Here is a 25,351-nt window from a genome sequence, read left to right as displayed (position 1 = left end):
GGTAGTAGCTGCGTGGAATGACCTTCCTCCGACGGTTGTACACGCTCCTTCTCGAACCCAATTTACAGCACTATTAGACATTTATTTATGCGAATCCTCGCGCTGGCGAGCATCCTGCCCCGCGCTGAGAACATAAAGAGCAGTGCTACACCCTTTTTTCACTTGTGCCTTTTAGGTGAACGACACTCACTGACCGACAAGAACAAAACCGACCTGGGAAACTTGGGCAAAAGCCTTGATCCTGTGTATCAATCCGTGAATCCGTGACGCAAACCGTTTGTGTATCAATCCGTGAATCCGTGAGTTACGCAAACCGTTACACCTTAATCAGGTCCAGTCTCTTCGCGATGAGTAAGCATCATCATGATAATCATCGACAGCATGACATCACTGTTCAACACCGATGATTCGTTGGCGTACAACCATGATTTAATTGAAAGCCTTATTGTGAAGAAAGCAATAAGGATGGATGGGGAAGGGATAGAAACTGACAATATCGCCACTGACATCGGTTAGAAACCATATCTTACAGTGTCTCCAACCAGGCGCAACGAGGATCACGCGGTCCCCGTCCTGGAAGGAGAGTAACACCGACAGCACCCGAGCGTTGCATAACATCTCTGCTCTGCCAGCGCAAGGACTGGCCACCTCTCTGCTCCGGCTACTCTGAAATGGAAAAGGAATACAGCACTCTCTTCATCAAACGGTAGTTTGCCGTACGCAGTAGATAGCCCATATGCTGGGCAGCAATTCACGCAGACCCCGCTTTACTGCCCGCAGTCAGGTCTTGCTACGGCTAAGAAGTCTGTCATGAGAAAGATTGACCAAAAATTGGGACGCTTGCCGGTCTGACATCACGCCGCGGTCTGATTGGTCGAAATCTGGACCCCACAGTCAACCACGATCCAGTTTCAGCCAAATGCCGGTTGCCAATGCCGCGGCGTCAGAACTTCCAGAAAGCTGTTGCAGCCTGCTCCATATATATGGAGCGCTTTACAATCATTCCTGACTTTGTTTTGGGCGTTAATATACCTTGTCCACCTTTGGTGGTTATCTTGACGTGTACGCCAGATTAGCTGCTCACAGGCAGAATTAAGCTGAGAAAAATACCGTCACTAGACTAACAAACGAGGCTTCCGCAGTTGAAGATATGCTTTTATAGAAGGTACCGTTACACAAACGAAAGCTCGTTTTCTAACTCCCTCGTCACGGATTCTCCGACGCCAGCCCACACGCGCTATCTTCCTGAGAAAACGATTGTCAAAGTCCTCAAGGCGTTTCAGTTGCCCTTCTGGGACCGGCTATGGCTAACAAACATACGACGAAAATATCGTCTGCCTGTACAGGTATTCCATTTTTTATGCGGCAGGGCGATTAGGGTTCTCAGCCAAAGCCTGCTGCTCAAATGCTTGGCCGCAACGCAGCGGTTCTTGTTGGGAAATGCGATTGCATTCCAGCTTTTACAAAACGAGTGACCAAACATGTTCCACCCCCATCGTGAAGAACCAGGAACCTGTGTACGTCTAGCCATTAACGCACCTGGTGTGGGGGACTCTGCGAGTGTCGAGCAGACTTCCCCAATATAGCTCAACGGGTCGAGGAATTAAATAAACCATCACATTACTTTAAGGTCCAGTGTGCGCGGGCCGGGTAACACTTCATGCGGCTGAGGGGCCTTTGGAGGCGTCTGTGGTTACCCGATCATGGTAGGGAGGATACCAGTTGATGCACGATGAGGCCGTTACCACCTGAACGTGATAGGAAACACCGCATCGGTGAGGAAGGCGGAACCAGGGAGACTTACTCATTTCATGATAATTAATCGCAGATTGGGAAAAACAAAAATGCCGGACCAATGAGGCATGAGTCATGGGGTGTTCGGCATGGTGTGTGCGATTGTTTGGAGTATCTGAAAGCGTTTTTAACTACGTTTCAAAGGGCATGGTGGAATCGGTTACTTCATCGGTCAACAAAATCAATGAAGTCACATTTTTGAAACCCTGTAACAAAACCGGCTCAATTAATTTCATGTGTTTGCTCGATTTTTCCACATCTAGCTACGTGCGCACTTTGCACAGTTTAACCAAGCATTTTGTATGGATTCCTATTGGGTGATAGTATATTTTGAATTCTTTCAAATAATCTTATAAATTAGCTGGCGTTGTTTTTGGTTTTAGCACACTACAGGGAAATACAACGCTCCGCAGTAGCTGAGCAGCTACCAACTATTTCCATGATGCTTTGGAGATGAATATTATGAAAGAATTTCATACACAAAATTGGGTATTTCACAATTAACAGTGTGATTGCGAATGGCCTTTGGTGCATTTTGTGGGTGCCGTTTTTACAACGCAACCCGCTCTTATCGGTTGGTGATCACTATTTTGGTCTGTTTACCAAACCGGACTATTGACGTGGAAATATTCTCCCACAAGTTGAGAAGCGCTTTGCTGAGTAAGTATCCTTCTTTGATCTCCCGCATTCATAGGTTCTGTGATTTTCGGTATTCTTCGTGTTTGGTTTATCCCTTGGAAAACCTCCAGGGTCTATGGGCCATAATATGTTCAAAAGTTTGATGCGCTGCGGTTTGCCACTTGCGAGTCGCTTTGGCAACTCTTGAACTTCTCCGGTTTCCTTGGTCCGTTTCCCATTTGTGCTAATTTGCTGACTGACTACCTTGAAGTTAAATGGCTGCCGAGCTTGTCTGGTGGTTGCCGTCAATTTATTTTCTTTGGCTAGTTTGTTACTTTTTGCAGGTCCCCCCTATTTGTTGCTCAATATGGCTCCATACATCACGCATTTTTGTCGACTGGAGAATATTTTGTCAGTGTGTCAAATATGCTTCCTGAGTATGATCACTTCCTGATTCGCGGTGCACCCTAGAGCGATTCCCATGGACGCTACATGGCTACGTTAGCACTGGACGTGTCAGTTGATTTTCATTGCATTGAGTCTCGGCTCATTCACGACTTTGCGAAAATTGGTGGTGTTTTGAGGAGGCGACTGTGCTTGTACGATGTGGGGTGAAGGTTATTTATTTATTGACAAATTCTGCCGCCAGTGATGTTTAAAGTTGTGCACACAGCACTGTTTTTAACCATTAAACTGCCTATCAGCAATTTCTCATGAACGAATGTGACGAGAGCAATAAGCACCCACAGCGTTACTGACAGTATTTTGCTCACAACCTTTTTTAATGCAGATGTCTAGCAACATGCTGGAACCGGTAGGGCCTGACGAACCTGGACCTGGCCCTTCAGCATCCAGTTCAAAGGATTTGGTGTAACATCAAAAAGAGCCGGCATCAAACAGGGTCGCAAATAATCAAACCTGACACAACTTCATGACCTAGAAAAACCTATCATCCAGCCAACCGGCCCTAGTACTCCTTGCTGCGTTTCGCAGACTTCAATTCCAGTTCAGTTCACCACCCACTCGACGGGCGGCGTCTTAGGTTCCGTCCCAGGGCACCCCACAGTTACACTAACTAATCTCTAACCTAAATCCTACGTTGACCGCAACAAAGTCTTGCTGATATCATTACTTTGCACTCAGCGGACAAAATATATTTGGTAAATACCCCATTACTCAAATGAAATCGGCAAATTTTTCACCTTGTTTACCCTTAAATTGGATTTCGCTCCCATGATGGACGGAGTTGAGTTTGGCGCATTAAAAAAAGATACAATTTCCATTCGGATGCCAGCGCTCGGTCAGTGGACTTTGACAGCTACTACCATATGGCGTTAACCTGAGGCTCCCACATGTGCACCCAATTAGACCGGCTCTAATCTGCCCGACTACTTCATGTGCCTTATTCCGCCAAAACAATTTCAGCGCTCACTAGAGGATGTCTATACAATCCCGCGTCATTTTGCCTGGCTCAATTTAACATAATCCAAATCGAAGTTGGATTTCCTCATTCCTAAGTGGGCATTATGCGCAAAATGGTGCGCAATAAATGACATTTTTTGGGGGCTATACAGCCGATTAAGCGTGCAGACATAACATTGCGGTGCGCCTTTGCTTGATATGTTGGCCTACAGCAATGATGTTCTTGTTTAGCTATGTTTTACTTGCTCTGAACATAGTTATTCTATTCCCGCTACCCAGCTGGTAGCTGCAAACTGCGCTTTCTAGCGTCTCCTGGCTGTATGCTTGTTAAAATTTACTAAGCTGCTTTATTGCCATGGTTTTCCCGACAGGATCAAATATCTGGTAGCTTGGATGCTTTATCGATGTACAATCTGCGCTAGAACGGTTGTCCTATTCAGCGGCAGCATGATCCGTTCGCGTACCAGCCACAGTTTCATTGTCAGGGGGGCTTCACCCATCACCGATGACTGAGAGGCCGGCTCTTAATTCAGACAATCCTTAAAAAACACTGTTTTTATGTTTAAGTTGCCGATTTGGACTTGGCCCGGTTGTAATTCATCTGGCAACGCCATGATGGAACTACGACACTTTCTTTGTTGTAAGACTACTTGTGATGGTTTGGCCATATTATGCAACGCCAACGACTTACACCAATGCGCAACTCCACCGCCAGTTTCAAATTAGTTTTGAATGCACCGCATCAAGTTCACTTCGTTAACCAAAAATAACATGCACGTTCCCCTCTACTGCTCCGTGAAGAGTCACATATGGAATTTTTAATGTCAAAACACAGTGTAGCAAAAAAGACTTTGTAATCCGACGTTTCGGCTGCCAAGAGTGACCTTCATTAAATAACTAAATAAATAAATAAATATGGAATAAACTTCTCAAGACTAGCTTCACTATTCATAGCTAGCGTCTGTGGGCTTATTCGCAATGCACCACTTATTGATCGAAGCTAACAGCAGTTCTTCGTCACCTATATTCAACAGTTTTATGTGTCCAATGGTCCTCATCACATCGCCTCCGCACAATGGAGTATTTCTGATGACACTACAGATTACAACAGCCCCGTGTTTGACTTACCCCAGCCGCCAACTGCTGTTCTCTATGCTCGCTACCCTAGTGACTAACCCTTCACTTGTTACCACGCCGGTTAACTCCCTACCCAGTTAGAGAAATTTACGCAAATACCATATCTCCCCGGCCTTACGCCCTCATTCCTGGAAAACACAAGACACAGCCTTAACAATAATGCTAGCCTATTGCAGCGTTATTTGAGTACGCTTCCCAATCCCTTAACTGAAGGGCACTCAAACTGGTTTGTTCTGTTCCTCTTGCACTCTGATAGCTTAGCGAATCCTTTATTGCTAGGATGCTCAGCACAAATCTACTCCTACCATGTCCCATTTAGTCCTTTGCTGGTTCGAACGCCCCCTGTGGACGCATTCCATCACTGCCTTACATCTATACTGACTTCTAAATGAACCGAAGTCGCCTGTGATTCTTCAGCGGCTTGAGAGGAAGAATGTGGATGCCCATGGTTAACCCAAGCTCCGCTGCCTACGAAATTGCACATCCCGGTCCGATCACCTTAACCCTGGTGTCTGTTGTGAGGCCATCCGGAAACCAAAGTACTTCACTGCAATGATGAAATGACACTGCCATGCTCAGTCCCACAGCATATCCACAACTATTCTGTTTCTCAAAGTCCCGGCCAAAAATCTAAGCAAACTGCTTACTTGGCCCCAACCTCACCTGGAACGAGTTTTTTATAATTTGCTCGACGCAATAATTAGTTGTAACAATCTCGGCGCAGTTTCAGTTTGTCCTCCACACAAGTCAATATTACTGACACCTGTGAGTTTATACGGTTGTATTGTTCACTGCAATGCTGAGATTGAAGCTACCATTCATCCGCAATACAAATTTATCCACTCCATCGCCCACGCTCATGTTTCCGTTGACCCTGGCTATAAATTCAGTTGTCAAGGGCCATGCAGTCCTAAAAATTGCTTTAGTTTTAGTTTGTTTAGTTTTAGTTCCGCTTGGCCGACCGGTTCTTTGAAACACTGCTGCCTCTCCGGATTCGTTATTCTGATTCCATACATTGTGAAATTTGTAGTTTTCCATCGCGTATTAGGGAGAATCACACAGTTTTGTTTTACCACGCTGACATTGCTTTCCCTCTTCGAATTTTTGTCCTACAATACTTTAATTTCGTGTTCTCTAAGAGTGAAAAAACACTAGCACAATTGTTTATCCGCCCCTTATATCCGCCGCGTTTAGATCGCGCTGATTCGGGCGTCGTGGTGTCATCTGCTTCGGGTAACGCCCACCATGTGTGTGACTGCTCCGTTTACGCCGCGGACGTCAGTCGTGCCTTTATTCCGACCGCACAATTTTGACCATGCATGAAGACATGCCACTTATCAGCTAAAAATAAACAGTATCATTATTATTAGATTTTTGGAATGTTTCGGGTGAGAACCGCACACCAATTTTTCTGGCTTCCAGGCATCTTGTCTGCATTTCTGACATCCTCAACCTTATATGAAGAAATGAGTAGAGCGAACTACTGAATTCCACTACTTAACTTTTAATGTGGACAGTGACCATAATTTTTTTCCTTCACATGCCAGCGGCCCCCACAGAAATTTCGTATTTTTCATCAAATTCCCACACAGCCGAAATATACAACACATTTTGAGATCCAAAATCAAGTAACATTAACTGAGTTGATATTTTTATGATGTTCACTGACTTAAGGCTGATAGATAAGCGCATAAACTTTCATGGCTGTCCATCAAACCCTTAGGCGGCTGGGTAACGAAGTTAAAGCTTACTTTGCGGAAAAAATACCACGGCTTAAAACCAGAAGTGACGGTTGCTGTATGCTGCCTTCTTTCCTTTGCATAGGTGTTACCAACCGCATCACCAAGCGCTTCGTGTCAGGCCTCTCCATGTCCCTACCCAATTATCCATGTTCGCGCGTTCTATTAACAGCAAACCGTTCATACGTAATTCCGGCCTCGGAGCCCACAACACATGGGGTCGTGACAGGAGTCACGTTCATAAAACCTTCTCCTGTACCCCTTTAAATGACATGGTACTTGGGTGAATAATGCTCTCAACCCGGTTTTCAAGGAGGTTTGCTTAGCAGAGAAAGTCGTGCGATGTATACGGACCTCGCCACAACAATACCGCCGCTAACTTCTTTCCGTCTTGATTGTTATTAACCTCCTGATTTAGCCGATTACAGATCACACAAGTAGCATTTTGCTTACTGATCACATTGCGGAGGCTGAAGTAGTCAAGGTGAATAACTGAATAACGCACTGTCTGGCCTAAAACGCGATCCAAAGATGTCATCTCCAGTCGGAATAATCCTGTGGACGTAAGAAGACGTGTCAACAGACGTAAATTCATGTGCTTTGAATAAAACTGTGGAGGAAAACGTCATGTGAATACTCTAGATAGTAATGAAGTTTGAGGCTGAATTTTCAGTAGTGAACCACCAAAATTGGGTTAACTTAATCATCAGAGTGTTCGCAAATAGATTAGTCGACAGGCTGTGTACAAGATGTCTTCGGGCAAACCGAAATCCTGTATGCCGCATCGCTTCAATTCTTGACCTCTAGCTGCATGTCATAGTAAACCGTTGCATTTTTATATTTCGGAGTGCCACTGTGTACCTGAGTGAACTCACCCCACTTTGCCTATACCTGATCGTTCGGTCCTAGCGAAATAAGGAATTCACAACAGCTTCAGTTTTGGTCTCCAAAACAGAGAGCCCGCCTCTGGGAACTTAGACGGGTCTCCGTACACCGTAAAGATCAGCCTTCACTGTGTAAAGTAGAACCACAACGGACTTTTTATATTTTGGTTTGAAATATTAGCGATTTAGAATGAAGCTAAAAAGCTGACTTAGCTTGGTGCACCTTCGATTGTAATGGTAGACTTTAGAAAAGTCGAAAACGCATAATACTGAAGTATGAGGTATAAAACGATGTAGACCTTAAAGGCAAGCCAAAATTGTGCGACGGACGTTTAAACACGGTGTAATGCGCACATTTACGAATGACACGTGAGGATTGCTTATCATCCCGGGCATCGTAGTCCTTCCTTAAGCTGCCTTTGGGCTGTGCACGGTGCTTCTAATGGGGGGTTCGTCAATTACATATGGGGTTTTAAGCATGTATTTTAGTAGGCATATCGACTAGCAGATTTTTTAGTCTCTTTTGGACCTATCTCTGAAATATCAGATCCGAAAAAGAAGCCGTCAAACGCACGAGAAGCGGAGAATGGACAGACGATGCTTATTTGTGGACCTCAAATCTTTGCATGGCGAACAACCCCCGAGTCAACTGAAGGTCGGTTAACACAGGGCCTAATGCTAATGGATAATGTACGTTTTATGTCTTGATCGCTAATGCACGGTTTATCAAGAACGGGCTGAATGAACTATGGACCTTGCCGCATGGATACTCCCTTGGCTTACAGACATCCACTGGATCCTTCTTTTTCGTGGACGTATACGATTTAAATTTCTAACTACCCGGCAAATTTAAAAAATGAACTGATGCTACGGGAGCTAAGGTTGATGGCGCTGTTGCTAAGATCCAGGCGATTGAAGCCTTTTGTGACTGCGGAGATTGCTGTAACACCAGGTGGTTATCGGTTACCTTCGGTGGGAATCCCGGAGTAACTGCGCCCACTGGACCCGATAACTTAAACATAACCGAATGCAACGGTGGTTGGCTTAGTATCTTGAACGTTGGATTTCCCAGAAATGCCTTAAGACCTCGTCATCTGGCGATTACGGCAAGCACGAAGAAGCATGACACCTGACAAAAGCGGGCAGCGTGAAAATTCATAATGCCAACTGACGGACCATTTCAGACCTCGTTTAACACCGACGATAACTACGTGACGCTGTGCACCATAGCGTATCTTAGCAATATTCACTCTCTAGGATAGGGATGATAACCCATGCTCAAACATACGCGCCGTTTGGTACTCCTCAGGATACGATGCTGAAAGCTGGGAGAGCTGAGCAAGATGTGTGCATACCAGGGTCTGGACCTACATGCCTTAACTTGAATCAAAGAAAGGCTCCTGTAGGACTAAATGCAGGGTAATCCCTGTGAAACAGCTTTAGGTTGCCTTGATTTTTGATTTATTTTTTGATTTGACTTATTTATTTGATTTATTACCATCCCGCAGTCGCATTTTCTATTTGGGGACCGGTTAATGGAAATGTAGAACTATGTACCACATTAGTAAGTGTCATATACGAAGACTACACGAATATGTGTTTGGTTGAGACCCATGTACGACCGTTCATCTAACAGCTTGATTGCGCCCTAAAAGTGCGTTAAGAGCAATCCGGTGCTTCTTCATCTCCTTAGAAGGCCTCAGTATTTTTTTAACGTCTAAGCGAGTTGGCCAATTTGGTCTATTAGTGGGAACAATCCTGACAAAATTCCATTGACTTCAGCAGCGTTTTTGATAAAGTGCAACACGAACTGGTTGCGTAGAAGCCAACAGAGGAGGGAGTGTCGGCATGCAGCGGTAAATAGCGCTTGGCTCAAACCGACGCCACTGGTTGCAGCACTCCAAGGTTCAGTACGTAGACCAGTGTTTTATTTTATGCCTAGACAACCTGCCTACAGGTGCAATTCTGACTGCTGGTGATATGAAGACTCCGTTCAGTATATCCGGTATAGTGGAGACCAGTTAAATCCAGAAGGTTTCACACACCACTCCGGAATGAGCTTTTAAATGGAAACCTCACTTTATACATGGTATGTATTCCACCGTCCCGCTTTGCGAGTCTAAACTTTGTGAAACAACTCACGATGGAGAATATCACCTTGGGACACCAGCATAAGAATAGGACCAAGGTATCAGCATGTCGTAAGGACTCAAGACCTGGTGCGAAGGAGTGCTGCAATCACCACCGTATCCTGTAAGATTTGAGGTGGTTTAATTCGGTTAATGATGAGATATTCAACCTCTGTCTTCCCATCGGGTACGCCCGATTCTCTCACAGGTGTGCCTGTTGTCATCCCATCCACGATACGGTAATGACACATAGGGGGAGAAGCTGAGTGCTGTGATCTGAAAATGTCCAAGCTCAGGGCACACACATTCATTAGACAAAACTTTTTTCATTTCGGGTAGTAGCTGCGTGGAATGACCTTCCTTCGACGGTTGTACACGCTCCTTCTCGAACCCAATTTACAGCACTGTTAGACATTTATTTATGCGAATCCTCGCGCCGGCGAGCATACTGTCCCGCTGAGAACATAAAGAGCAGTGCTACACCCTTTTTTCACTTGTGCCTTTCAGGTGAACGACAGCCACTGACCGACAAGAACAAAACCGACCCGGGAAACTTGGGAAAAAGCCTCGATCCTGTGTATCAATCCGTGAATCCGTGAATCCGTGGTATCTTTGCAATATCTGGTCTGGTAACGTTCCGAAGGGAGTATTTAGGAGTATTTAGGAATGTTTAGGAATAGTTCATACATCGCAACACGCTCTGTGATGGCATAGGGTGGTTTCGGACCATATCACCTGATCTTCTTAGCTTAATGAACTGAGAAAATCTGGTTACCGGTGTTTGTTAGACCGCATCAAAGCGAGCGTCTTTGGTAGCCCTCGAAGGGCGCTATGTCTGGTTTGTCTGGTTGTCATCGGTTTATTAATTCCATTTTAGGGAGAAACAAAAGGAATGTATTTGTCCAAAGTATCGTGTATATCTTGCAAAAATACGTTTTATTTCGATTCAGGTGTCTTTCCCACAAGGTCCATGGTCTCTTCACATATACTCGTGAAACAACATTTAAATGCACATAATCGAAAGCTTCAAAACGTAAAAGGTGCTTGAATTCTATCATATTCAGATTTTCCATAGCTGCCGTGGATACCACACTGCCATATTCATACTGGAACAATCCAACAAGTGGCTTACCTTTTTGTGGCAATGCCTATAAATCTCGAAAATTATAGCTAGAGGGTATCAGAAGAATGCAAGAAGCTCTTCACATTTCATGTGTCTCAATGAGATTCTAAGAACCTCCAATAATAAAAATGTAATTTCTATTCGACGCAAGTGCAGTATATAAAGACTAAATTTTCAGACGACCCTTCTGTAGATCAGATAATTAGATCCTACATCAGAAACAAACCTTCAGAGAACCATAAATTCACCAGCGAGCTGCTGTTAAACGCAACATATCTTAGAGAATCACTCGATGACAGACCAAGCGGAAATGATTCCCCTATTGCCGCAAGACGTCCAGGAACTTCACATTCCACGGTAAGAAACTGTCACCCTAATCAATGTCAGTCAGAACATGACCCGGGCTTGTTTCTACCGTTTTTCGTTCCTCCATCATTGTTCGAGTTCCGTGATATCCCCAAAATCTTTCTGTGATGAAGGTGGAGTAACTACCCTTACACTTCCTCTATATCACGCCGTAGTGAGCTGACAATCGGCAAAGATTGCGACCACCTAGCTTCGTGGCAGTTGGCTGAGGTCGGTATATTAAACTAATTTTGACTCATCAGGTAGCGGAATGAAAGCTTAAACCTGTGTATATGCAATTTATTTGGCAGGTTGTTTTTAATTTCATGTTCAGCAACCGCGTGATAGACAGAACCATCAAGTAAAGTACGACTTACATTATGTTTTGGCTTCATGAAGTAGTGGCTCTATAGCAGAACTACAACTAATGACACGGAACACAGTCATTTCAGGACTTTTCTCAATGTATCACGTTTACTTACCGTCGCCTGTGTGCGAGTGATTGGACAAGAGGTAGTAATAGTAACAATAGCCACGTGGATATTATATCCAGGTTTTTGGTGCATACAAAGATGAGATATTTAGCATTCCTTACTTGAAACAAATAAGCTACTAGTACTGTTTTGCAGTGGCCCGGTAAGATGGATGGGCATAATTTGACATATATTGTATGGCATTGATGCCGCAAGTGCTATAGGCGGTAGAAGAAAGTACATATCCGCGAAGGCAGACGCATGTGTAAACTCACGCTTTAAAAAATACTGCCAAGCCCAGCGTTATTGGCCAAATCTTGTTAGTACCTTCCTTCCTGCTCCTGCCATTCCATATCTGTCTTTCAGGGTGAAACGCCGCCATTTTTTATAACCATTCCTTCTGAAGACATTTTACGAATCGCGCATTCATTTTTGAAGGCGTGTAGCTGAGACAAGTACTTAACGAAAATCTGCTAAATGGGCTTAACAATGTTATTTTATTTTACAGCAAAGCAGAATTCGGCATTCGGAGGTTGGTGACCTTTTACAGACACACAAACACCGATTTACTGAAGAGAAGCCCTTCTCTCCTCGCACCATACGCTCTAATGCTTCATCCAAACTTCGAGGTCTTCGTTGTTATAACCCTCCAGTCAGAACATCTAGAGTCAAAGCAGCAAACGCGGAGCAGTTGGAACCAGAGAGAATCCGACCTGTTAGTGCATTGGCCACAAAATCTGATTTGAGTGAGCAAATGATACGAGTTCCTAATGAAGAAGACTGTTTTCACTGTAAAGATCACGTTTCATGGTACAGACTTGTCTGATTAAATGGCTTGCGCTTTAACCACCTCACATATATGCTAATTATCATGCCTCGTTTGAAGCGCAAATTGATTCTCCAAATCATGTTGGTCCGTATAATCTTGGATAAAAAATAATAACAAAATAACACAATGAAATAAATCACCTTCGGTGCTCTGTAGTTCACTCCTTTAGTGAATGCTTAAAATCTATAATCGTTTTATTGCATGGATTACGACTGTTCCGCTCTTATGAACTGCTCCAGTTTCTAAAAGCCATCCCTTAATGGTAATAATGGTCTTAAAAGTCGCTACAGTGGCTGCACAACTTCTATGCTTTACTTAGATCATTGATTGTTACATATCCTTTCATTAGCCGGTGCTTCGCACTCGAATCTTAATGGTATTGCTGAACGTCACTACTTTCTTCGTTAATAACAACTAGTTTGACGGGTAATGAACAACCAGAGTTAAAATATATCCTTTTTATTTATGTCGTTCCCCTGTTTTGTTAACGCCAAGAAAACGATACTGTTGGTACTGCAATTTCTTTGTAATAATTTCATTCCGTCATGGCTCAATTTATCATCAAAAATTTCACACGCGTGTGGTCACATTCAAAACACCGTTCTTCAATATGGCCTTTAAAGGATCGCCCTCAGCGGCACTCCTATTCATGTATTTTGGTGATTTGAAATGATTGTATAGGCGTTTTATGGGAGTTCAACAAAGTGGTCAATCGGGGATTGAGAATCTCCAGCAAAACACACTTACTTTTCTGAGAGGTGAACCCTGAGAAATACTGTACATTGGTAGCGACAAGTATCCATGCTACTGTCATATATACGTTGTTGCCTTTATGATATCTTGAATCTTCAGCAGGCTTACGTGTTTCAATTTATNTGGTAGCGACAAGTATCCATGCTACTGTCATATATACGTTGTTGCCTTTATGATATCTTGAATCTTCAGCACGATTACGTGTTTCAATTTATGTGCTGTTTTTACTGTAAAGTCTCATCACCTACTCACGCAGCTACTTTGTGTTTAACTAGGCATCTTCTACTGGAAGAGAATACACAATACACCTACAAGGCTGTCTTCCAAATAGGTGACCCCCCATAACGACCGCTAATCAACTGAGCAGGTTTTTTACTAGAACTAAAAATGAGCCCTTTTTACACAGCCTACTTTAGGCAAATACGATCGGTCCTTGAGATATTTGCAGTTCTTAAAAAACGCAAGGCATGTAAGCTATCCATTTCAACCATCATTACTCGCTATTAGATGTTTTTTGACATGCTGATGGTTTTCCTCTTGACTCAAATCTTACAGACTTTCATTCTCACATGGTTGTATGGGCATTTTTAGGTTGATGATTGTGTAGTATTTCTCTCTGCGTCAGCTTGCGATCTTTTTTCTTTGACTTTGCTTGACTGAGATGATGGTTCATGCTTCCTCCTTCATACTCTGTTTTCCGGAGAGGGCTATTTTTGTGTTTGTCTTTGCTGTCTTTGTCTTTGATACGATGAAGACTGTACAAGGAAACACCATTAAATTGAGCTGGTCTGAAAATAATGCAGACCGATAGTTCGGCTATGTATAATGTGGTGGTAGGGCGGCGTAAAATTAGAAAAATTCGTGGCAGAATTGTCAAGTAGTCGTATCGCGATGGCTTAGCTTGTAATTTAGAGTTGTTTTTTGTAAGGCGCGAGGTAGCTAGAGAAACCGCGTTTGGAAGTTTTCCGCTTCTGCACACAGCTGTCATTGTCACTATCCAACGACTCTTCGCTCTACAACCTTTGGCAATTTAACTTCCATCGCCATCCATGCGTAAACTTCACCAGAAGTTGGTTGGCATTGCCACTTGGCACAATAAACGTGACTAGCTGTTGCTCATCAGCTGTGGCGATGTTGACGTTAAAAGTTCTGCACAGAAATGTTATTGGCTTCAACACTTACTGATTTTTGACTGAAAGTGTGAGGGACAGATAAAAAGGCGCACTTACAGAGTTGCACCTGACGTAACCATATTAATATAGCACCTGTCTGTTTGAGCTTGCTCTGTTTAAGATTCTTGCATGTGATGCGCATAAATGCAGATTGTGACTATCCCAAAGCGTGCAGCAGCAGTAGCAGTAGCCAGGTTTTTGCTTCAGATAGAAAAACGGATCAATGGGAGACATTTAAACGTGGTTAACAGTTGATGGAGTTTGAGTCGTAAACACCTCCGAGATGAGCGGCCTGATGAGACGTCCGTCCCAAAAAGGGGACGGGGGCTACAAACACTGCTTCGTCAATAGTGGTCTGATTTTTGTTTTACTCTTTTCGATGAATGAAAGATTTGGTTAGTGGCCAAGATGTTGAGCTAACTTCAATTTTAACAAGCAGTTTATGACTGGGTCCCACGGACATAATTTAGCTCAAGCTACTGTGAAACTCTCTACCTAGGGTGCCGCATGTAACCAAGCGGTCTCGGTGATCAATAGGCTTGCCTAGTGAAACTTTCGATCTGGTGTTCAAATATAAAGTAAGTCTGAAATTGATTGCTCATGAGGCAGGAACAATGGCCTCGACAGTGAATAAACCAGTTGTGAGCTTCGCCAGCACTTGTACCAGCCCCTTAAATTACTTTTTTATCAAGGGACTAGGATATCCTACTGTTTCCTGTGCCGACAGAGTAATACAGGAAGTGAACAAAATTTACTCCTTTGGCTCAATTATTTCATACGTATGTTGCTGCAAAAATCTAATTCAAGTTTAACTCATGTTCTATTTCTTAAAGCGAGTTGTTATTTTATTCACATTGATTTAAGTGACTCCTTTGGTACCCGATCATTTAGTGACCCTGTAAGAAGTATCAAGATCGTCTTATGAAATCTGAACATTCCACATTATCCCCATATGCACGAGTTCAGTGTGATGGGTTTCTTATCCTCATTGCAAAAATCGCTTATTTTAAATCATATTTCGAGTCACTCCCCATATCATCTACGAGCTTATGAATAAAACAGAGAAAATACTACTCTAAGCCTCGGGTTTAAACTGCTGACCGTGTTCTAAGAGCGGTGACTGCAGCGCTCGTTCAGTGACTGATCTGTAAATCATCGCCGTCACTGATAACAATGCACCAGTAAGACATCATGGTGCTTAGTTGCCATACAACCATGGTGGGCAACAAACATTGAAATCGCGTTGATCTTAGGTCACAATGCGAGTGAGTAATGAGCCGCTGGATGTCGAGTGACTAAGTGTTTCAACCAACTGTTCGCGAAATCGAGACTCTCAGGAGTTTCGTGAGACGCGCACTACCCATGATTCTCAATAGGGACGAACCAGCTGGACAGTGTTCCTTGACTTTCCAGCATAGATCGGATTCAATGACAAGACGAAATATCTATTGAAATTTCCAAATCCTCCCACACCATCAACAGTCTACAAGTGGCTGACAGTAGAAGTAGAATTCATCGGATGTGTGGGACTTCCATCTGAGAAGTCATTGCTCCAGGAGCAACGTATGGCTGTGATTGGGGTCACATGATTGAAGGATGAGCGATGCTACATTGTGTTGGTGCGAGTTAATCACGCTGCTGATCACCCGTCCTTGGCCGAACGGTTGAGCGTTCAGCTGCTAGCCAAAAAGTTACGGAGTTGAAATCCCATTGAGTTTTATGAGGTTCACACTGCTGCTGATTGCCAATAAGGAAAAAACAATTGCGCAGTGCTTCTTGGTTCTTCAGAATAGACTGGTTTCATGTAAAGACGGGAACCCCCATCTAAAAATACATTTGTTCGTTGTAATCCATCTTTTGGGGGTAAGAACATTACAAATGGCCCACCCCTGAAGCTTGCAACATTCTAGTCCCACTCATCCTCACTCATCTAAGAACCGAGTCAATAGTAACTGGCACATGCATGCAGTCAATCCAGATTAAAGTGACGATGGACGCTCTGATAATCGTTGCTGGGTTGTTCTTGTTTCCAGCACACCAATTGTTACCACACATGAATAGATTGTCATTTGGACTGATTGTTTGCTAGAATGGTATTGAAGTGTCGTGTACTATCCGATGGAATGATAAAACCATGTTTGTGAGACTTGGGAGAAGTGTGCAATCGATTTCTTCTGTTTATACCTCCATAGCCTTCAACGAAACTCTCCATTTGTCTACTTTTGTCAAGGCGCACGTGGAAAGATATAAGATTAAAAAGGAATCATTCAGCCTTCAACGAAACTCTCCATTTGTCTACTTTTGTCAAGGCGCACGTGGAAAGATATAAGATTAAAAAGGTAATCATTCAGCTGTAGCACCCTTTCGGTACCCAGGCCCCATGCCAGCGGAAGAAGACGTCAGCAATGGGATACCGTCAGGCTGCCTAATCCCAAACGGGGGCAGTTGGGATGCTTCGGTTGGGTTCGAACAAAAAACCTTCCGGTCATTAAACTGACGCCGTCACTACTGAGCTTTCTCGAGCTCTAATCGATAGTACCTCCGCTCGACCGAAGAGATAAGATGGAATTCTATGCATAAAATCTAACAATTGCACCTCCGCACTAAATGGAACTACTCCTTCTAAGCACCTGCTATACCACTTATTCACTATACGATCGGTCAAATCACTTCAGCTTCACACCCGATCGCTACCGTCATCCACGCTACACCCCACATTTTTTCTTAACTACCTGTATAAGAAAGTAGTATAAAGTAAAGGTAAAACCTTATCCAACCACAACCTTTGAAACAGGACTCCAAGCACATTTTGTCAGTTATCGTGTCCTCTACGAGGATTTTTTGATTAACCGGACGAAATTTCCGGGTTATTAGTTGGTGGACAGATGAAAATTAAAACTCCACCTAAAACCTGTAGATTAGTCTTCATGAATGTATCGGATGGTGCGCTTTTCAAAGCTATTATGAAACAGTCTGGGTGACGGTAAGTTTTCCCATGTGAATTTTGCCCGATAAATTCGGTGTTCGGTTAACGGATGAAGATGCGGATGTAAAATAGTCCACTAAATCGCATCTGTATTGGTTTTGGGAAAATAGGAGCCAGAACATTACCACTATCATTCACCTAGCCACGTCTCTTGTGAAAATGCAAATTGTTACCCTGGTGTTATATTCACAGAGTCAGTATGATGCTAGGCCTACCTGTGCGCAGCTTCGTATTATCGGCTATTTTCGGTTTTATGGTCTTGTGTTCAGTGTCAGCATACCGTCGTATAATAAGTTATGTGATTGTTTCACTTCTCCATGCTTACTTCTGTTAGCACTCATGGAAAGGATAAAATATGTTCTGAGTGTATCTACAAGCACTCTGCGTTCCTGTGTAAACTTACATCAGATAAGGCCACATGGAACAAGCAGAAGTACCGCGAGGTTTGATGGGAAGCCTTAGATTCTACATCTAAAACGCTCTTTCTCGTAATAATTGAGACGAATCTGCAAGGCTCGGGCCGCCTTTGCTAACTTGAGACACCTATGGCGTCAGAATGGTTTGTCCCTGAATCTGAAGGGACGTGTGTATCAAGCTACAGTACGGGCTGTTTTGTTGTATGGCTGTGAGACTTGGCCTATTCGAGCAGCGGACCTGAGACGTCTTCAGGTGTTCGACAATCGTTCTCTCAGAACCATAGCTCGTGTGGGTTGGTGTCAGCGAATCCGTAACGAGGCAGTTAGAAAGCGTGTTTTCGGTTGTGTAACGGGTACTTCCATTGAAGAATGTACCCAGCACCAGAAGCTGCGTTGGTTGAGACATGTGTTACGTATGCCGAACCATCGTTTGCCGAAGAGAGTACTGTTTTCCATGCCCAATTCGGAGTGGCGTAAACAGAGAGGTGGCCAACCCATGACCTGGCAGAGGAGTATGAAGGAGATCACGAAACGCTTGGGTGCTGTCGGTGCTACTCGCCTTCCAGGATGGGGACCGCGTGATCCTCACTGTGCCTGGTTGGAGACACTACAAGATATGGCTGCCAACCGATGTCAGTGGCGTTCTTGTTGTCAGTTTCTATCCAGATTGCCTGAGTGAATGTCTGGAGGTGTAGTCACCTCGGAATGATTGTGTTAAACTAGCACTAAGTCCCTTCCCCATCCACCTTTATTCTTTTCTTTACAATAAGGCTTTCAAATAAGTCATGGTTGTACGGCAGTGAAGCATCGGTGTTGAACACTGATGTCATGCTGTCGATGATGATGATGATGATGATGATGATGATGATGATGATGAAGTCTTGAAGAGAAAACCGTCCTGAATTCGGGTACAACCAGTGCATGACCACTCTATTGGCCTGTGCGTTTCGTGTGTGGTCCTGTTCCCTTTACCATTATGGTGGAATTGCATTGCTCAAAAGCTTTTGATGGATTCCAAAACGCTGAACTTTTTGCTAAGCATCCTGACTATGACCTTCGTTCAAACATGGTGAACTCGAACGGCGCCCTTCCAGAGAATTATGTGCCAAAGGTGCATGTGGAGGGGACTTTTCCATCACAGGCGGCCCTCACGGATCAATTTCAACCGCTAGTTTATTTTTTCATACTGATTAGCATTTTTCTCCGTACTTTGTTTCCCAACTTCATGCTGTTGATTATCCGCTTCGACTTTCCATATGTTACTCGTTCGAGCGATCAACTTCCGTACGCATAAATGACGACCGGATGAAGGCCACCCGCATTCTTACCACCGATCCTACTAAAATTTCTAAGTGGATTTCACCTGCAATAAACTATGGTCCCTCTAAGTCACCACACATTCTTATCTCTCCGCTCCGCTTTTTCTGATTTGTAACTAACCGCATTTCCTATTCTTCATCTCTTCCTATGATCGAACTGACGTCTTCTTCCCAACCCATCCGATCGGCTCACTCCTTACCTGCTTTCTGAGTGGTGATGTTCATTCTCTTGACATTGCCACGGAAAACACTCTTCCGAGATAACGCTTGTCCTCGTTCTCCCACAAACTCTTAGTCATACCATCAGCTTTTTTTATCTCCATCAAGTTACTTTTCTCCTTCGTTGAGCTTTTCTTTTCACCTCACCAACATGCTCAAACTTTGGAATTATATACCTCTTTTTGTACCTTTCGTAATCTTCAACTTTTCGAAACGTATTGACGTACGTCCAAACAAGCCACAGTATGTCACCATTTTATACAGGGGTCCCTGGTAGTGGATATTCTCTCCCTCTGTAACTCATGTTCACAGATAGCGAAATTATAGTCCCCTATAAACCACACTTGCACTTTACTAGGAATTTACAACTCTATTAATTACACTAGGTGTTTTAAGCCTAATCCACCACTTAGTTTATGCTCTTTGGTTCCAACTGCGTGATGTCGTTTTTTGTCGAATTTCAGAAATTTACGTATTTAGAACACCATTAAATGAAGGACTTGCTGGACCCATACATTCAATTTCTTCTTTCTTTTGAGATGACGCAACCAGAATATCAAAAAGGCCATCTATACACTCATATGAAGGGGCTTTCGAGTCTCCCAACAAGTTGGATCTCCTGCAGTCTGCAGGTCTTGGAAAAGCATCCGCACATCAACCTAGTCAATTTTCCAATCCTGAGCGTACTCACACACCTCAACCGACCAGCCTCACCCAGAATCTTGACTGGGTGGACCAATGGATTCAAAGCCTTCCTGCTTCAGAAAATACCAGTGATAACCTTCAGTTGAGCAAAAAACTTGTTGTGAGTTTATCCGATGATATTGTAGCTTGATGCATGAAGCCGTTCGGTTTTTGTCAATGCACAACCGGGACTTTGTCATGTCGTTGGTGTTACAGAGAAATCTGGACCGTGTCCACCTCTCGTTTAGTAATTAGCGATGGTAGGTATATGTTATCTCCATCACAAACCACGTACGATCAATAAGACGTGAAGTGTCTGGCCGAAAAGCACATAGATAGATTAAGTTATCAAACTGTTTTCCGTAAAAACCATCAACTAGAAAATGCGAGTGATATAAACGAAACTTTTACTGATAATGCGGCCATGAGCGTAAGTAATTTTGACTGTGTTATCTGGGTTTAATTAAGCATTTCGTCACACACTAGGTTATTGATTTTATCTGAATTTCTTTGTATCGCCTTTAATTTTCATCACGTAATGAGCCTGTTGATGTGATGATGATATTCTATGCATGTTTGTTATACAGTATTCCTTATACGGGGAAAAACGCTTTGGAAATCACAAATTCATTTCTTGTAGCGACATCTATCCTATCAAAACTTTCTATATGAGATAAAATAACTTAAAGGTTAGGTATGCTCGACACGCAAAATGTGACGAAGTGCGCACTACGAAATATGCTACTGAATAAATGACACGCGTTTCTGGGTACATTATTTTAACACGTGGGGAAAATGTTCGCATCCGTGAGTTGTCAACTAAAGCATTCGTCAAGTAATAGTATTACTTTTTTCCGCTTTTAAACCGCATGTAATTTACGAAATATCGTAGGTTTCGCATGACCAACTTAAGCACTGTTTCTGGTAGTTACAATCAAACATGGTCGAAGTACGTGAGCCGCACTGACCGGTACAAAGGTATTTTGGAGATCATTAGCGTCACTCTGTTCCTCACCAACCAGTCTTAGGTATTATTTTAAGCGGTTCACAATCTGAAATTCCAAGTTTCCACTCAGAGTATTGCTCTAATGATAGGGCTGTTGGATATAATACTGTACTAGGTCGTCATTCGCTTCACTGCCACTAAGGTGATAGTGAAATACTCAAGATGATAGCAAAAATGCTATAGTAGTTGCAGATGACGTGGTGGCTACGTGACTCAACAGTTTTGGCATTAATAGGGTACCTAGAAAACCGACTTTTTAGCTGTCTTATTCCAGCTTGAACTGTCAGTGTGACTAGACTTTGAAAACGCTCAGTGTCTACCGCCGAATAATTCGCCTTTTATTTCGAGTGTAGTTTAAATTCCTACACTATGTTTTCGTTTCCATAAATATCAAAATTGAAGTTCAACATTACTTTGTTATGGGTAGGAAGTTAAATTTTCCGGTACTGTCAGTAGCAACCTATCCTGCCATTCGACCTCGACCATCTTTGATATTTGAGCAAGAAGCCAAAACATCGTCTGGAAAATGTCCCTCTTCAGAGTCCAACGTGTTAATCACAAACCAGTGGAAGCAGGTTGCCCAATCGGTGATTTTTAGGCACTCTTCGCTAGTTCTAGGTCCGAATTATTCCATTTTGTTCAGTATTTTCATAGTAAGGGTCTCTTTCTGTATTACCAGCATTGAACAATGAACTTCTTTTTTATGTTATGGTCGTAGGTTATGAGTGGAGACCGCTTGAAGGTCCATGTCACAACAATCTTTTTCTCAAATAAAGGGAGTGAAGCTGCTGAATGCAGACTGAGTTGACTTCTGTGCTCAGCAGAAGAGTATGTAACCCCTACTTCTGGGTGAATTCTGTACTTAAGGGCTAATCAAACAATTCTCTTAAAAAACACAGTTGACCAGGAGATGCAGGTGAGATATCGATTTTATTTCTCAAAAACTAGGGGATGTGAACAATATTCTTAGTTCTGGATGTATGTTGTTTCTTGCAGTGCATAGCTTTCAGTCCAAAATGTTTTGCCTTGATCCCCGAGTCCTCAGCGCCGACACCTTAGAAAAATGTTCACTTGTTTGTTTCTACCTTCCACTTCAATGCGAGATGACTTTCAATTTCATGGGCCTTGTTTTGTGCTAATAAAATAGGTCCACTGCTTTATTTGTCGGTACAGGCGAGTTATGAATAACTGATAATACATTTGGTGACCATTCGTGACCCTCGCGAACAGACCGGACTAGGCTGATCGATCGAACCATTTTGGTCAATGCATCGTGCCGTGAAACAAATTCCTTGCACACTAAGTTGTGAAGTGGAATGTCTGGCGAATCGTTACATGAAAGTCGGGTTGGTTTGGTATCGATCTCAAGCCAGAGGCTTTGTTTGAGGAGCCGTGTCACCCTCTTGTTTGTATTTTAGTGCCTTGGTATCAGCTAAAAACAAATCTGCAATGTATAAACAACTATATTGGGTGGTGGCGCCTACCGGGTATCTTTATTCGGTGCATTCAGCAGGAGGGATAGGCGAAAGTATGCGGCTGGTTATGCTCTTCATTCTCCATTGTTCTCTGTTAACTTCCCCACTCCATCTCTGTTATTGTTTTCTGTGGATCCCAGCTGTAGGTGCGTTAGCCAGGCATATTTACTGTTCCGTATCCACTACTCAAGCTTATTTATCCTGTTCTTATAGAAACCTTTAAAGTATCATTAACGACCAACAACCTGTTGTTGAAAGTACTCTAGTAACTTCATCGCTTTAGATCTGCTGCATCTGTGAGTAGAGTAATCGAACTTACGATGCCGTTTCTATCTAAACCCTGTTAACTAACAACTTCGAGTGATGAACCAGTGTTAGTATAACACTCGGTCTGCGAAATAAAGCTTGATTACTCGACCGTAAACATCCTTCTCAGTATTGTACGACTTCCCGCTCCCATAAAATTTCGCACTGGTCTGATTACTGAATGATCTACTTGGACCTTGTTGGTCTAGTTCCTTTGACTGGAGTGTGTGGCAACAATCGCGTCTGGTTTGTGATCCATAAATCCACATCTCTCATCCCCTTCAATGCCGAAGCCAGATGCTTGGTCGTCGGATCAGTTGAATTTTCACTCTTGAAATCAAACAGTATGAACACAGTCCTCTTGGACTCACTGTCATAGGTTTTGGCCCCACATCACTGTTGCCTAGCGAAGTGTTTAGTCTATCTGTTTTGCTCTAGGTTATTTGTAAACCATGTGGCAATGGCTAGATTCCTAAGTGCTACGCTGCAGCGACCAGTTAGTCCGGTGCTGGTCGGACAGAAATTTACCTGTCTGTTTTCGGATACTTCACAACAGCTTTCAATCAAACGATACGGGGTGTCTCGGCATTATCCGTCTGCATTACCATAGTCTTGTCATCATCTTGTCGGACGTCAGCTGGTCAACAAACACTAGTGAAATGTGAGCAGTTTAGAGAAGTCCTGCTTGTGAGAGCAACTTGCTAGTTTCGGACGGCCAGCATTCCTATTCAGAAAGTTGGCGGTTTTTTAAATTCGAAAATGAACTAAATATTTGACTTTCATAACGTACGGAGGTCAGTACGGCTAGATCCCTCCATAGATACTAAAAGAAGAAATCGAACTTAAGCCGTTTCTTTCGAGGCATGATGCCTTCTGAATGATGGAGTGATGGTTGAAACCGGCTCTAATGGGCGTTCTACAGGTGATCTTCGAGGAGAGGGCAGTCATATTTTGTTTAAGTTATATGTTTCAGGTAATCGAAACCGATCCAAAAGTGGACGTTTGCACATCTTTCTCACAATCCTATAAGGTGGCCGACCGCTCAAATTACGTATTAAATACAGCAACTCCTAAGCATTTTTTGTTGTCCGGCCAACCTGAAAACTTGCTCCGAAGATCACCTATCACCAGTCGTAGTTGTGAACCCACCGGACCATGGGCCTGAAAGTGGGTTGTCAACTTGTGCCGTTCTATAGTCAAATGGAAATTTGATATTTAATGACTTATCGAGCGCATCAGTCCTTCAAATAATGGAACGGCTTTAGTGCGACATCCTGGAGCAAAAATGCCAGTAGATACAACGATCCACACTAAAATCCTGTAGAGTACTTTGGGGCAACAATTTTTCAAATATTTTCCGACCGCTCAAGCCTACTTTTTCCAATTTGAATAAGCTTCAGTAAACTTAAAAGTTACTTTGGTTCCTGCATCTCCCCATGAGCAGCAGGCGTTGGTATTCGCAAGTTGCACTTTAGTAGTTCACGACCGACTTCCACCCCTTTCATTCAGACCTTGTTTCAATGGTTTTGGGTTGGAATGGTCAGTTTTCTACCACTAGGGATCTTACTTAACAAAAATTCTGGTGAAGTCTCAGCCATGCACGCTTCCAAGACACTACTGAGTGACCAGCCTTTCGAAGACTTGCAGTTTGTCCCCCTCAACTCATAAGCGATCTACAGAGCCATAATACAAATAGTTGTCCCAGCTACCTTCAGAAACAAACCGTATACTTCACATAGACCAACTTATGTACTCCTAATTACTGTGAACATGTCACATTTATTTTTAACAGCTTTTTCAGGTTCCCAAAGTCTGTGAATTACCTACTCGCGTTAGGTTTACAATTCATTTTGAGAATCCTCTGTTTAACCCTGATGAATAATCCGCAAAACGGATTAACTTCTGCTTCTTGAACAAAATGAATTCGGCAGCCAAGTCACAGGACTACCATCGAGTGATGATAAAATTCTGGTTTAGCATTCCCTAACCTAGACGAGCAGATGCCCCACGCGAAGTCCGTGTTTTCCACAAAGCTGAGACAGGTTATGTAATCACATCTGTCTATGGAATGTTCACCCAGAAAGCATCCAAATAAGCACCACGTCTGTATATTGGAAACAACCAATCAATCTAAGCTTGGCCTCCGAACGTTCAGCACTGCCAGTGCCAAACATCATTGAGTCCTGTAATCACCAGCTACGGGTTTTGCCTAAGAGGAGGTAAAATAGTGCTTCACGTGCTAAAATAGCAACGGATTATGAACACTGTAGTTCCATTCTATAATGTGATTAGTTATTTCTGGTTTTTTATTCGCACGATTCTACATGCGTACACGTTCACTGTAGGAGGCCCGTGGAGTCAGCACGCGTTCATATCCACTTTTTGTGTTAAAAACGATCAAGTCCTGAGCATGGTTGCACATTCCCTTTACAAGTACTCTGGTAAATCGGAAAACGGTGTGACGAACGCACTTATTAATTTGTTTTTCAGTTCATTATGCGCTCTTTTGACCAGTCCCTGTG

At 43.2% G+C, this 25,351-nt stretch overlaps 2 protein-coding genes across 2 annotated transcripts in view; one reads left to right on the top strand and one right to left on the bottom strand.

Annotated features, from left to right (window-relative positions):
* Positions 1–25,351, top strand: part of T265_02819 (hypothetical protein) — a gene marked incomplete at both ends in the record, with an annotated part of 68,627 nt that overhangs the window by 4,987 nt on the left and 38,289 nt on the right. The window contains 3 exons of the mRNA XM_009167163.1: positions 11,025–11,203; positions 12,173–12,410; positions 19,898–20,163. Coding sequence (XP_009165427.1) covers positions 11,025–11,203; positions 12,173–12,410; positions 19,898–20,163 — 683 coding nt within the window. The remainder of the gene's footprint in view (positions 1–11,024; positions 11,204–12,172; positions 12,411–19,897; positions 20,164–25,351) is intronic.
* T265_02818 (hypothetical protein) lies at positions 430–10,034 on the bottom strand (the record flags this gene model as incomplete). Its single annotated transcript, XM_009167162.1, has 3 exons — positions 430–666; positions 1,170–1,301; positions 9,837–10,034. 3 exons carry the CDS (start codon positions 10,032–10,034, stop codon positions 430–432), a joined length of 567 nt encoding a protein of 188 aa, XP_009165426.1.

The sequence above is a fragment of the Opisthorchis viverrini genome (genome assembly GCF_000715545.1).
Source record: "Opisthorchis viverrini unplaced genomic scaffold opera_v5_37, whole genome shotgun sequence".
In the NCBI taxonomy this organism is placed as follows: domain Eukaryota; kingdom Metazoa; phylum Platyhelminthes; class Trematoda; order Opisthorchiida; family Opisthorchiidae; genus Opisthorchis; species Opisthorchis viverrini.
This window is presented reverse-complemented; position numbering and strand designations above follow the sequence as displayed.